The 14210-nt window shown below is 46.5% G+C and overlaps 1 protein-coding gene across 1 annotated transcript in view; it reads left to right on the forward strand.

The window, feature by feature from the left end:
* The window catches only part of LOC147244527 (uncharacterized), a 25422-nt gene continuing 11212 nt past the window's right edge, over nt 1-14210 (forward strand). Inside the window, exons 1-18 of the mRNA XM_086186041.1 lie at nt 1-297; nt 645-815; nt 2426-2582; nt 3885-3912; nt 4351-4450; nt 4655-4684; nt 5062-5154; nt 5264-5327; nt 5752-5850; nt 6870-7013; nt 7450-7545; nt 7931-8049; nt 9544-9696; nt 9806-9979; nt 10390-10563; nt 12316-12430; nt 12547-12740; nt 13505-13626. Coding sequence (XP_086042167.1) covers nt 133-297; nt 645-815; nt 2426-2582; nt 3885-3912; nt 4351-4450; nt 4655-4684; nt 5062-5154; nt 5264-5327; nt 5752-5850; nt 6870-7013; nt 7450-7545; nt 7931-8049; nt 9544-9696; nt 9806-9979; nt 10390-10563; nt 12316-12430; nt 12547-12740; nt 13505-13626 — 2198 coding nt within the window. The 5' untranslated portion in view covers nt 1-132. The remainder of the gene's footprint in view (nt 298-644; nt 816-2425; nt 2583-3884; nt 3913-4350; nt 4451-4654; nt 4685-5061; nt 5155-5263; nt 5328-5751; nt 5851-6869; nt 7014-7449; nt 7546-7930; nt 8050-9543; nt 9697-9805; nt 9980-10389; nt 10564-12315; nt 12431-12546; nt 12741-13504; nt 13627-14210) is intronic.

Here is a 14210-nt window from a genome sequence, read left to right on the forward strand (position 1 = left end):
TCAGAGGTCAACTCGAATCCCATCCACCCCGTTGCCAGTGACCATCTAGACGTCATCGCCGCTGTCTCTGAATCTATCGCCTCCTTTGGGGAACTTGTGACTGATCCAACCACTAACGACGATATTTCCAACATGGCTGACACGGCTGCCGACGACAGCAAGTTCCTCTTCCTGGAAAATGATTTTCGCAACAGCGGTGTGGCACAAGCTGACTGGGCGGCCAAGAAGATGGTGTGGATCCCATCAGAGAGGGAGGGCTTTGAGGCGGCCAGCGTAAGCGAGGAGAAGGGCGACCAGGTAATGTGTCCCCAATGAGGTCATCAAGTACAAACACCTCTCGCATACTTTTTATTTCGTGAAATTTGTATTTTATTATGAGCCTCAAAATTGTCAGTTTACAGTAAAACTTAAAACGTTGTGAATAAGATGACGTCGGCTCGGTGCTCATTGGCCAGCAGCAGATTTGTTTTAGGACCTTTGTCTTTGCGCTGTCATCCACATCTCAGGGCTCCAGTTGAACAAGTGTCTTTCTGTCTGTCATGAATTTACATCATTGTGAAAAGCAGGGGCAAATGCACCATGGCATCATCACGCGCTGGCGGGTTGGTTGAACGAGGTATTTCACGTACGCGTTTGAGCTGCAGGTGCTGGTGGAGCTCTTGAACGGCCGGAAGATGACAATAAACAAGGATGACATCCAGAAGATGAACCCGCCCAAGTTCAGCAAGGTGGAGGACATGGCTGCCCTCACGTTCCTCAATGAGGCGTCCGTCCTGCACAACCTGCGAGAGAGATACTTCTCCAGCCTCATCTATGTGAGCAGCACCGCACCTGGGGAGGGTTTTGGATCATATGAACATAAACATATGGGTGGAGAACACGTATGGATGTAGAGTGATGGGGTGTGGCGTTCAGTCTCCTGGCATTTAATGATGATGCTCTTCTCCTTTCAGTGTTTATAGTCCGGACCCTGTGACAGGGTTAGGAATTAGATTTGTGTACAGGCTCAAACACCTCTGGGACACATTGGTGCTGAGGCACCGCCCTCTGTCCTTTTTTGAACCTTCCAGTGACGAACATTCAGACAAACGTTTGGTTCTGTTGACCCAAGTTCCGATGGAGCTTTGGAGGAAAGTAATTGCGGCTACGTGTCAGATTCTACCACTACAACGTCTCCTCAGTTTACACTGGTGTGCATCACCAAAGTTACGCACAACCTTAAAAGGCTGACTCTAAAAGTGGGTGTGTCCCTTAAAAACAAATCACAGGGGGTGGGGCCTCTGGCATTAGTCAAAAATTGCTATCAAAATTTTGCACTGCTGAATCTCAGTAATATAAACTCACGTTCCAAAACATTTCATTATTATATTTTTTCCATTTTGGCAGTTGATGTACGTTAGATGGATATCAACGTGATGGAGGGAGTCGCTCCACCAAAATGAGACGTTCATGAGCACAGCGGCGGAGTCTGGACAGAACATTAGCTTCCTAAATTAGGACATTTTAAACCAGAAGCAGGAGAAGTTCAGCCCTTCGACATCAAAACCTAAGCCATTATATAAAGTATATACTGGGATGTACTGAAAGGATCAACTGCTCACGGTTTTATTTGTGCAGTCAGTCTAACAGTCTAATAAGGTGCGGGATGTATAATTAAACCCAAAGTACCATGAAGATCCTGCAGGTTCGCAACGCCAGTCGCTGCGCTCCATATATGAGCAGGCGGGAGACGAGTCCACCCTGTCCCACACCCCGCAGGAGCCTCTGAGGGAGGAAGCTGATGACACGCCCCCGGGAGAGGTGTCAAGACTTCCAATTCGTCTAATTAATATGTGGCTCATAGTTTTTCATATTTGTAGTTGTATTTGATGTGCTACAGGGTTTAGAGTTTAGAGAATGTACGAATAGATCAAATATTATTCATATGAAAGTCATCCTTATCGGCCCACAACTGGGACATCTCTGGTGTCAGCAGCAGGGGAAGGTGGATGGTGGTGAGATAGATGAACAGATGGACTCATAGGCTGATAGACTGATCGATGGATGAGAAGCAGATTTGCAATGTACATCCATGAACGTGTGCTGGCACCTGACTGGAGCAGGGCTTCGTTATTGGCGTCATCGATTCATGTCTTACTGTTAGAACAGCCTCTCAAGTTCATCAGCGTCACTCTGACATTGGTGCTCTTCAGAGATTCTCATTTTTCTTTTTTTCTTTTCCTATCCAATCCATGCTTGAAACATGAAACTTGAAAAGTTCAAACGTGCAAGAACGTTCTTGGTCAACGGCGAATGTTCTCAACGTATTGGTTGTAGATCTTTAACACAATTCACAGAAAGAAGCAAGCAGACAGCACGATCCAGGAAAGGGCGGAGGACTAAGTCTGTCTGAGCGTGCTCAGTGTCCCTCTGCTGTGCGTCCCAGACCTACTCCGGCCTCTTCTGTGTGGTGGTGAATCCCTACAAGATGCTGCCCATCTACTCTGAGAAGATCATCGACATGTACAAGGGCAAGAAGCGTCACGAGGTGCCGCCACACATCTACTCCATCACGGACAACGCCTACCGCAACATGATGCAAGGTCTGAGTACAGCCCGGCTTCCTCATCGCACAATTAATAGACAGATTTCCTGTGGAAAATGATTCAGAAACGGCACTCAAACAACAAGAAAGAGAAAAAGACATTTCTAGTTTTGTGTTGTAGTTTTTGTTCTTCCACGACTGGCGTTGATATCAGTGTGGATGCTGAGCTCGTCTCAGTCAACTGCACTCCTGTAAGGTTATTTAACAGTTAGCAACCAGGAAATGTGCTTACACACAACATAGATGTTTACAGTTGAAAATCCATAGGTGAGGAGTTCATTTTCACAGGAAACTGAGAAAATGAGTAATTATTCACATGTGAGACAAGCACAAGTGGATTCTGAGCATTTTACTCAATTATCCAAATAGCTCCAGGTGATAAGGAGTCATGTTGGAGCCAGCCTTCAGGCGGCAGGTGCTCACGCAGAACAAGGACACTCCTCCAAATGATTTGTTCTAAAGTAAAGTAACTCCTAACTGTGTAGGAGCTCCACTGTTGCCTGGCAGAGGGACTGACTGCTGAATCAAAGTCCCTCCTGTCACTGGCAACAGGATGACAGCAACGAGCTCTTCGTCTGTGACAGACTAGCTAGCTTGTTAGCTGCCACTAAACTAAGATACTTCATGCTGGCCTGGGCCACACGAACAGTGACCTGACCGTCTTGCTGGCATGAGAGGGAGGGGCGGGGCCTGGTGCACCATCACACTGATGTCATCAGAGCGCGAAATGCAGTTGTTGGGTATTAAAACACTTTTAATAGAAAACTGGTGCCTCTGTGGCCCAGATTAGAAGCTGCAACAGAAGAGGCCCCACCTGGGGTCTGTCTGTGCACTTGCCTCTTAACAACTGGCTGTCTGCGAGGTCCAACAACAGGCCGTGCCACTACCACTAATAGTATTCCCACATACGCCACGACAACTCTACCTACTAATAATTAAGGTGAAGCTTCTGCACCCTTTGTATGTTAGTGTGGTGTCTCTGTAGTGTCCTGGTCCGGTCCCTGGCGCTCCTCCACTGACCTCAGATCAACTCAGCTCTTTCCATTCCACTCCTGAATGGCCATACATGGAGCAGAGAGACAGATTACAGGGATGGAGCCCTGCATCCACCTGCTATTTTTAGAGGACACCAGGGATGGAGGCTAATCTCCCTTTGAACCCAGCCGTTTGCTATCCTGCACCGCCACCAAGCTCATGTTTGGTCTGTTCAGCTCCTCTTCAACCAGACTTAAGCTCAGTCAACATCCCCCCCCCCCCCCCCCCTGTCCGTCTCCTTGTCTCTCTCCCTCTCTCTCTGTAGACCGAGAGGATCAGTCTATTCTCTGCACGTGAGTCCAAACACTCCTCACACTGCCCTCCATCATCTGGGAAACGCTTCACTGACCTTCATTGTACTGCGCGACCTCAGCTGAACCTGAGATTACACAGAAATGAGTTCACCCCTGTGAATGATGTAATATTGTCATTGTATGAACGCACACAATCTAACGGTAATATGGCTAATATCTCTGTGACATGATGATGTTTCTGTTTCTTCTGAGTTTGTGTTGGCTTCATTTGTGGTTTGCTAGTTTTAATTAATTTTACATCTATTTGTGTGATTGTTTCATTGATCAATGCATAGTTTGTTTTATCAGTAATTCATTGATTAAAGTGTCTGTCGACTTTTATGTTTTGGGCATCAGAGCGACCCAGTCAAGCACAGATGGCGCATCTGAAGGCTTCGTCTGTAAATCAGAATAAAAATCTCTCTCTTGTGTGACCAGAGGCGAGTCTGGAGCCGGGAAGACCGAAAACACCAAGAAGGTGATTCAGTACCTGGCCGTTGTCGCCTCCTCCCACAAGGGCAAGAAGGATGTGAGCCCTGTGAGTGACGACGACCGTGTTACTCAACTCCAGAATCATAAATAAGAAGCTGTTCTTACAAGTGTGGCACTCTGATCCTGTACATGTCAAACTCTCCAGGCAGAAGAAGAACCTCAAACCTAAAGTCAAATTTGTTGTGTGTGTGTGTGTGTGTGTGTGTGTGTGTGTGTGTGTGTGTGTGTGTGTGTGTGTGTGTGCGTGCAGCAGCAGCAGCAGGGAGGATCTCTGGCTTATGTGAGTAGAAATCTCATAACGGACTCGTCATCATCTGTTCGGGTTGTTGCTTAAATCTGCACAGGTTCTCAAAGTGTGGTCCAGGGGCCCCCAGGGGTTCTCGGTTCTTCTCAGGGGTCTTAGAGGAATAGTTTAATTTCACATTTATTTCAAATATTAAGAATTATTAGAAATGAAATCTGACACAGCGACGCTGATCTGACCTGTAAATATTGAGAATTAAATAACCACAAATTGACTTTTTGTAAATGTTTATAATGTTTCACAACTGTCTGAATAACCTTTTAGACACACCTTGTCATCTGCGTAGAACTGCACAGGCTTAATTGTTCTGGATGACTGCAGAGTTTGATGTGCGACCTTGTTACGGGCTGTAGGGGGAGCTAGAGAAGCAGCTGCTGCAGGCTAATCCCATCCTGGAGGCCTTCGGCAACGCCAAAACCATCAAGAATGACAACTCCTCACGATTTGTATGTTTCCAGTCGGTTCAAAAACATCCTTTATTACATTGTACAGACATGAATGTATTGTTGTGACTTCCAGTTCAGGCAGTGATCATGTCGCCGTGTGTGTCCACAGGGAAAGTTCATCAAACTCAACTTTGATGTCACCGGCTATATTGTTGGGGCAAATATCGACACCTGTATCCTGGAACATGTTCAATAAGTCCACAGTTGATTGTAAAGAAACATAAAACTTACAACTATCAGTTTACTTTCCGTGATACTACAGTTACTAGTACTTCATGACTGAGCACCAGTAAAAGTAAAACAGGAACAACACGAATGTCCAGTCAGCAGAAAACAGCAGCTGATGAGGAATCCACAGTTCTGGGATGAGATAGTGTCGATCTGACAGTGACCTGATATTACCTTCGTTTTTGTTACCTACGTGAGTTCAAGAGGGGGCGGGCGGCCATCTTGTGGCCATTCCAAGTAATCTTGACTGCAAGGAAGTTGAGACACCACTAATGGAGGCTGCAGCAACAGACCTTTGAATGAAGTTTTCTAGAGAACACAACTGTGAACCAAATGGTTATCTTCTTGAGTGTCTGCCGACCTGATCAGACCTGTTGGAAAAGTCTCGCTGCATCCGTCAGGCCAACACCGAGCGAGCCTTCCACATCTTCTACTACATGGTGGCAGGAGCCAAAGACAAGATGAAAGGTTAGCAGCTGAAGCATCTCCTACTCCCAGATTCATTTCCAGCAGTACTTCACCCAAAATGGGTTTTACCTCTCCAGTACTCACTAATGGGAGTATTCAGCTCCACGATGCAGGAAGAACCAGCCACGTATGTTTAGCTTGAAGCTAACAGAGACTGGTGCTAAGAGCAGCTAAACTGTCCAGAAACGTCTGGTCACCAACTCTGCAGGGCGTGATCACACATGATCCAGGTCTCCTTGATCCAGACGTGGGATCAATAATCCACTTAAACTGTTATTTCTTTGAATCTTGTTGATAATTTGAATTCATTTTTTAATGTTTTAAACTACAATACCCGCTGAAAGCACCTTTTTAAAGAACAATATGCTTTTGTCATTTCAACTAAAGGGCTCTCAGGACTGTTTAGCTTAGCTTAGCACAAACATGGCAGCAGGCTGAGGCCCTCTGGAGGGGTGTGGCTAGTCAGTCACTTACCACCATTCATCATGGGACAGGCCTCAGAGTTCTTGCTGGTCACGAGTCCAGCTAAGAGTGTGCCTCCGTTGACATTACAGAGTCAAGCAGTCCAGAGGTCCACCCTCCCCCTCCTCTCCTCCCCCACCTCCATCTCTCTCCTCCCCCTCTCAACCCCAACCGGTCGAGGCAGATGGCCGCCCACTCTGAGCCCGGTTGCCTGAGGTTTCTTCTGTTAAAAGGAGTCGCCGAGTGCTGCTCCTGTGGGGACGTTGGGTCTCTTCCATCTGAGTTAGAGACGGAGGTTCTAGACCTGCTCTTTGAGTAAAGTGGCTTGAGATGGCTTCATTGTGATTTGATGAGATATGAAGAAAGGTTGATTGGTTAACTTAACTTCATGGCTTCTGCTCTACTTAGAACACCTTTTTATGTCTCTAAATCTTTTGTAGTAACAAAAAGCTCTTGCAGTTGTGGGATTGGGTCTTTCTTCTAGGCAAAGCTAAGCTAGCAGTTTCTGCCTGCTTCCAGTCTTTGTGTTATAATAAAATGCCGTGTGTGTGTTTTAGAGGAGCTGCTGCTGGAGGACTTCGGCAGCTACCGTTTCCTGGTGGCCGGACACGTGGAGCTGCCTGGCCAGCAGGATGACGAGCTCTTTGATGAGACTCTGGAGGCCATGGACATCATGGGCTTCACCGAGGAGGAGAGATTAGGTACATGCTGGCCGTGATAGCATCTCTTCTCACCATTTTCTCACCTTCTATTGTTGGTGCCGGTTCCTGCAATCCAGAAGCTATCAGGAACTTTAACTTCTCTGGACACATCACGCAGGTGTAAGGTAGTACGGCTTCAAGCCATGTCACCTGAGTCACTGCCACCAAGCTCTCTGTACTCGCTCCAGTCAAAAAGAATAAAATATGCACTGTAACTATTAAGTTAAATTTAGTCCTATTTTTTGAAAGAAGGCAAACTTTTTTTATATTTCAATATTTATGTTTCGGGTTTGCACCACAGGCGGTTACGAATCATTGAGTCTGCACAGTCGTGGCATCAATCGTAGTGTAAACCCTGACTGGAGTTTCCTGCAGTGCCCGTCGTGGTGGTGTCTTTGCTGGACGTCCACTCAGCATCTCTTGATTCGTCCTCCAGGGATGTTGAAGGTGGTGTCCACGGTGCTCCAGCTGGGAAACATTAAGTTTGAGAAGGAGAGGAACAGCGAGCAGGCGACCATGCCCGACAACACCGGTACGTGAATGAGACTGACGGTTCTGGTTCTGTTAGCAGAGACATGATGCACTTTTAGCTGATCTTTTTGTTTTCTCTGTTCACATTCTTGCTGGAATGAGACCTACACCAGATTTGATATGACGACAACTCGATGAGTCATTTGAGTCATGAAATATCACTCTTTATATTATGGTGTTTGGGCGTTGTCTCTTGATGTTGCTGTGCATTTATCCGGGTCTCCTGGTTGAAACCCTGCGGTATTTCTCTGGTGTCCACAATCGGTTCTTGAAATGAAGAATGAATAAAAGCACCAACAGCAGGAGCCTCCTGATGGCCACAGATGTTTTTTTGATGCCGTGGCCGCCCTCTGAGCCCGTTTCCTTCTCTGTCCCATCGTCCCCAGCTGCCCAGAAGGTGTGTCATCTGCAGGGCGTCAACGTGACGGACTTCACCCGGGCGATCCTCACGCCGCGCATCAAAGTGGGCCGGGAGGTGGTTCAGAAGGCGCAGACCAAGCAGCAGGTAACCTCAGAAGTAACCCAAGGCACCGAGGAAAGTTGGTTGCATTAAACTAGTTGATTTTGATCCAAGGTGAAGTTCTCTTGATCTTTTAAGGGTTTTCGAAGGTTACAGATGCTTTCATTACACAGCCCTGATTATGATAACAATTAGCTGAGTTGTTTGAAACTTGTTCATTGCCTTTTACCTGGCAGACGTAAATACGAGCACATTCTCCACGCTGAGCATCCTTCACTCGCCCCTGGTGAGTTTAGGGTGATCTTAAAATTTGCTTATTGACATATAGATCATATGTTTATATTATATAATGATTTCCTTGACCTTTGACCCTGCCTGTGAGATGCTGTTGTTTCCTCCTTTCCTTTTGTCCTTGATGTTTCATCTATTCTGTTGTTTTTTTACTGCCTCATGTTTTATTGTGTTTGTATTTGTTTTAAATTCTCAGTGAACAACTGGGCAACTTTTCTAATGTGCTGTATAAATATATTTATATATTGAATGTATTTTCATAGTGGCCTTTCTTTACCTCAGAGACTATCAGGTCTGTGTTGGTCGTAAATTACATCAGATCTTTTTTTAACTTCTAATTTATCTTGAAGTTGTTTCTTTTATTCTATGTTTTAGCTTCCATGTTGTTGCTGGCCAGCTGCTAGCTTATATTTTTTATTGTTCATTTTAGATTTTTGTTTCATTTCTGCGTTTAATTTCTTATAATTTAGCTCAGTTTTTTTAGCCAACTGTCTTGGTTGCTCTTTTTAGCTTAGCTTGTAGTTTATTTAGCCTCAGCTTTAGCATCTTATTTGTAGCATCCCAGGTAGTCTACTTGTTGTTTTAGGATCCTGTTGGTAAGCTGAGCTGGTTTTAAATATATTTTTGTTTCTGTTATTTGCTAATATTTGACCCTTCAGTTGCTTTTAGCTTGTATTTTGACCTTGTTGTTTTTAGTTCATATTCTTTTTATAATGCACTTTACTCTCTAAATGTTTGTTTGTGATAGCTTGCATTTTAGCTTTTCCATTTCATATTGGTTATAATTTCTAATTTATTTGTAGTTTCCCAGGTCAGATTTTCTCTATTCTAGTTGTCCTGCTTTAGCTTAGTTTAAACGTACCGTAGTTAAGGTTCTAGCTGTTAGCTTACATTGTAGCCTCCTTTCGTTTTTAGCAGACAACTTCTTTTCTGGTTGTTCTTTTTCTATGATTTATAGCTAAATTGCTAACCCTTGAATCTTTGATGGGAAAAGGAGTGCGTTAATAAACACAAATTTAGTAAAAAGTTGCAAGAAATGACATAATGAGAGACAGACTACTTTTTTGAAATGAAAAGGAACTGTATTTATATAATTCCCATATTTTAGCACTTAGCCTCCTGGCAGTTAGATTGAATATTTCAGTTGCATCACAACAGACCAATAAAATTGTCTAAAAATCAATGAAAAAAGCTACTGTCTCCCTCCATCTTTCTCCCTCTCCTCCTCCTCCTCGACACTCCCCTCAGGCTGACTTTGCAGTGGAGGCTCTGGCCAAGGCCATGTATGAGCGTCTGTTTCGCTGGATCCTGGCCAGGGTCAACAAGACGCTGGACAAGAGTAAAAGACAATCGTCGTCTTTCCTCGGCATCTTAGACATCGCTGGCTTTGAGATTTTTGAGGTGATGGATCACTGGAAACATTTAAACCCTTATTTCCTTCCTTTAATGTGATCTCTGAACCATCTGACAACCAGAGCGACAGCTGAAGATCACCCTCTCTGCTTCTCAGGACAACTCATTTGAGCAGCTCTGCATCAACTACACCAACGAGCGTCTGCAGCAGCTCTTCAACCACACCATGTTCATCCTGGAGCAGGAGGAGTACAAGAGGGAGGGCATCGAGTGGAACTTCATTGACTTCGGGCTGGATCTGCAGCCCTGCATCGAGCTCATCGAGAGGCCGGTCAGAACAAACGAATCAACGCCACCCAGGCGTTTGTGTCATTATTAAGCTTGGGAACGTGTCCTCTGTCTGACTGTCCGCCTCATTCTTATGAACGTGATGTCTCAGGAATGATTTCAGTTAAACGCTGAAAATAATGAACAAGTGCTGGCATTTTAGATTCTAAGATCGAAGGTCAAGCAGCAGTTTTCAAGCCGTTCTTCATTCCACAGAAGCAAAGTATTGTAGTATACAGACTTATGTAGGATCCCAAGGGTAGATTACCAATACCTTGAAAATACAGACACTGTCTTCTCACCATTAACCCCACATGTGAATGCGCCACCATCATCGAGACGAGATCAGCACGTTGTCTCTCTCTGGGATGTACTGACCTGCTCTCAGGTCTCTGTGTCCTGGGTGTCCTGCAGAACAACCCTCCAGGCATCCTGGCCCTGCTGGATGAGGAGTGCTGGTTCCCCAAAGCCACTGACGTTTCCTTCGTGGACAAGCTGTTGAACACTCACACCGGTCACGTGAAGTTCTCTAAGCCCAAACAACACAAAGACAAGCTGATGTTCACTGTTCTGCACTACGCTGGTAAGGTGAGGATCCTCAGAGCAGAACACTCCTCGTCACAGTGAATTTACAGATGTTTCACCATGGTCAGCACGACTCCAGCAGCACACATGAAGTGTGTCTGTCTACTTTCTCTGCACCCTCTTCTCTCGGTGTGCTTCCATTTTTCTAGGTCCCCTGCGCTACATGACACAATAACCATCTCTGAGCTAACTGGCTAGTAGCAAACTACGGATAAAGATAAACTTTATTGTCTGTTCCAAATAGAAAAACAGAAATTCCTCTTCTGTCACGGCTGTAAGACGAAGTTTAAAAACCCTAACAGAGAAACACGCGCCTCACACGTCAGGAGCAGCACGACGACTAAGAAATGAAAGGCCGTCCCGTCTGTGTCAGCTGATGAGGAGCAGCGCTTGCCGAGGGGGTGAAAGATATTTTGTGATGTTTTTCCTGGCCAGTGGGGTTCTGTAGCGTCTGCCTGATGGCAGCGGCATGAAGGAGGGTGGAGAGGATGGGAGGGGTCCTCAGCGAGGAGGGGGCTTTCCCCTTCACTGAGCCTCCATGTAGTTCACACACCAGAGGTGGAGCTGGTCCAGTAGTTTTACTGGCCTGTTTTATTCTTGGGGAGAGTTTTGTTTTGTGTTTGGTGAGGAAGTTGAACCAGGTTGAAATGTCAGAGACGAGGACGGATTCGATGGGTGATTTATCAACAAGGGTTACAATGTCTTTGCTGATGTGAAAGGAGCTGAGCTTCCTGAGCAGGTGGAGACGCTGCTGTGCCTCCTTGTAGACAGTCCACATGTTGGCCAAAGGACAGGCAAGTGTCCGTCTCTGTCCCCAGATATTTCCAACTTCCCATCTGCTCCACAGTCAGGCGTGGATCTTCAGGGGCTGGAACTGTTCTGAGCTTGTCCCTGAGGACCCTCAGCATCGCTCTTTAGTTTTAAAATGTTGAGCTCCAGTGAGTTTTCAGCAAAGGTTTGGACCAGAGTGTGAACCTCCTGCTGGTCCTGTGACAGGGCCTGGGTGTCAGTGACATGTGCCACCAGGACTGTGGCATCTGCATATTTAAAAAGCCTCAGTCCCTCCCTGCTACAGGTGATGCTGTTGGTGCAGGCAGAGAACAGGATAGGCCACAAAACTCAGCCCTGGGGGGCCCTGTCTTTAAAATAGTAGAATTGGATTTCGAACCGTTTAAAAACACAGGCTGGGGTCTGTCCCTGACCAAGTCCTGACTGAAATGAGGAGGATTTGGAGCATTAAATTAGGCAGGGCTGCTCTGTACTTTTGGAATCGGCATGTGGTTTCCCGACTTTACGTTTTCCAGTGTGCTGATGCTTCATCCTGGCTTAGCCCCGCCCTCAACAGTCGTGGTTACGTTACAGAAGCCAGACACCTCTCCTGTGCTGACACAGCCTCATGAAGTGGCGTCTGGTTATGCAAGACTTACATCTACACAACATTTAGTAATATTTGGATATTCCAACACTGGAATTTTGTTATTTTTTTTGTTTATGTCTCAAATTAAACATCTGTCATCCAGACCATAACCTTTCTGACGCTGACGTAAAATTTGGTCATATTTCAACCTGGGCCCTAATTTTTTCTGCATTTGGGACAAAATGATTGTTGTGTATGTGATATTTTTTTGCACCAGGACAATCTGTTCAGCACTCATTTACAAAACAAATCTGTCAAATGATGTCTTAGAGTGTTGGTATTGAAACTCAGACTGCACGTTCAGTCCGCCTCACCAAGACTTGGTGCCACATTTCAAGGTGGATTATAATGCAGCTAACTGGCTGACGAAGAACATGGACCCTCTGAATGACAACGTGACAGCTCTGCTCAACAACTCCTCCAGCAACTTCATCCAGGATCTCTGGAAAGACGGTGAGTTGCTCACGAAGCAGCAACACATCCTCATTTGCCACAGCAGGAGCATTACTACACAGTTCTGGAATCCCAAAGTGCCGTCTGAACGTTTACTGTGTTGTGCCTCATGCCAGTGGATCGAGTGGTGGGTCTGGAGACGATGGCCAAGATGTCAGAGAGTTCAGTACCCACTTCCACCAAATCCAAGAAGGGTATGTTCCGTACGGTGGGTCAGCTGTACAAAGAGTCACTGGGAAAGCTGATGACCACGCTCAACAACACGCAGCCAAACTTCGTCCGCTGCATTATTCCCAACCACGAGAAGAGGGTGGGTTGCTCCTTCTTTGCCGCTCTGAAGCGGCAGCCTCAAGCTCGATTTATATTTGCATCTAAGCAGCACCGTCCCCCACACCCTAACCAGGACGCGGCGGCACCGTCCCCCACGCCCTAACCAGGACGCGGCGGCACCGTCCCCCACGCCCTAACCAGGACGCGGCAGCACCGTCCCCCACACCCTAACCAGGACGCGGCGGCACCGTCCCCCACACCCTAACCAGGACGCGGCGGCACAGTCCCCCACGCCCTAACCAGGCTGCAGCTGCATCGTCCCCCACGCCCTAACCAGGACGCGGCGGCACCGTCCCCCACACCCTAACCAGGACGCGACGGCACAGTCCCCCACGCCCTAACCAGGCTGCAGCTGCATCGTCCCCCACGCCCTAACCAGGACGCGGCGGCGCCGTCCCCCACGCCCTAAACAGGACACGTCCCCCACACCCTAACCTGGCTGCAGCTCCACCGTCCCTCACCCCCTAACCTGGCTGCAGCTCCACCGTCCCTCACACCCTAACCTGGCTGCAGCTGCACTGTCCCCCACACCCTAACCAGGACGCGGCGGCACCGTCCCCCACGCCCTAACCTGACCAAGTCCCCCACACCCTAACCAGGCCTTTTCTCTTCTAATCGGCAGACTTGCTTTCATATCAGAGCAGATCAGCCACCATATACACTGAAGAAAAACTATCATACACTGAAAATGTCGTTAAAGATTCTTAGGCGGCGAGTGTCTGCTTGTTGGTTGCTGTGCTGCAGGCGGGTAAGATGGATGCCAACCTGGTGTTGGAGCAGCTGAGGTGTAACGGGGTGCTGGAGGGCATCCGAATCTGCCGACAAGGGTTCCCCAACCGCATCGTTTTCCAGGAGTTCAGGCAGAGGTGAACATTTTGATTCAGAATGAATGTAACAGGGCTCTGGTTGTCCTGATATTAACATCTGTACTCATGAGGGAGTGGACAGGTTTTTGATTTCAGCATCGTGTGAGGAGCTTTGTGCAGAAATTGAAAACAACAAACAATATTAATAACCATATTTTAATTTACAGAGTATTGCCTTAAATAAGAATGCTTGGGTTTTTATTTGCTCATAATGTTCCTTTTATATCAAGGAAGGAAAGTAAAAGTACTATGTATTCCTTCCCACTCCTTTACAGAAATGTAAAGGGAACTACAAAACTGTTCAGAATCTTTAGTTTGCGTTGTTTCATGACACCTCTGTTTACATTTTTGAAATTCATAAAAATCTAAAGTCATGAAGGAGGGGAGCTGGTCAACCGATGGAGACCTGAACCTCTCACCAAACTCAATTCAGAAAACCAGCATTTTACAGGTTGAGCACCAGTAACCCATCAGACTTGACAATGCATCATCATGGACATTTGCAGTGGGTGTCAGGATGTCGTTATTTCAGCATCATTAGGGATCATTTATTGCTATTGGATCAAGTTAGAAATCTAAGTTGG

Source organism: Aulostomus chinensis, chromosome 18 (assembly GCF_037954235.1).
Source record: "Aulostomus chinensis isolate RoL2024-O1b breed Wild chromosome 18, RoL_Achi_v1.0, whole genome shotgun sequence".
In the NCBI taxonomy this organism is placed as follows: Eukaryota; Metazoa; Chordata; class Actinopteri; order Syngnathiformes; family Aulostomidae; genus Aulostomus; species Aulostomus chinensis.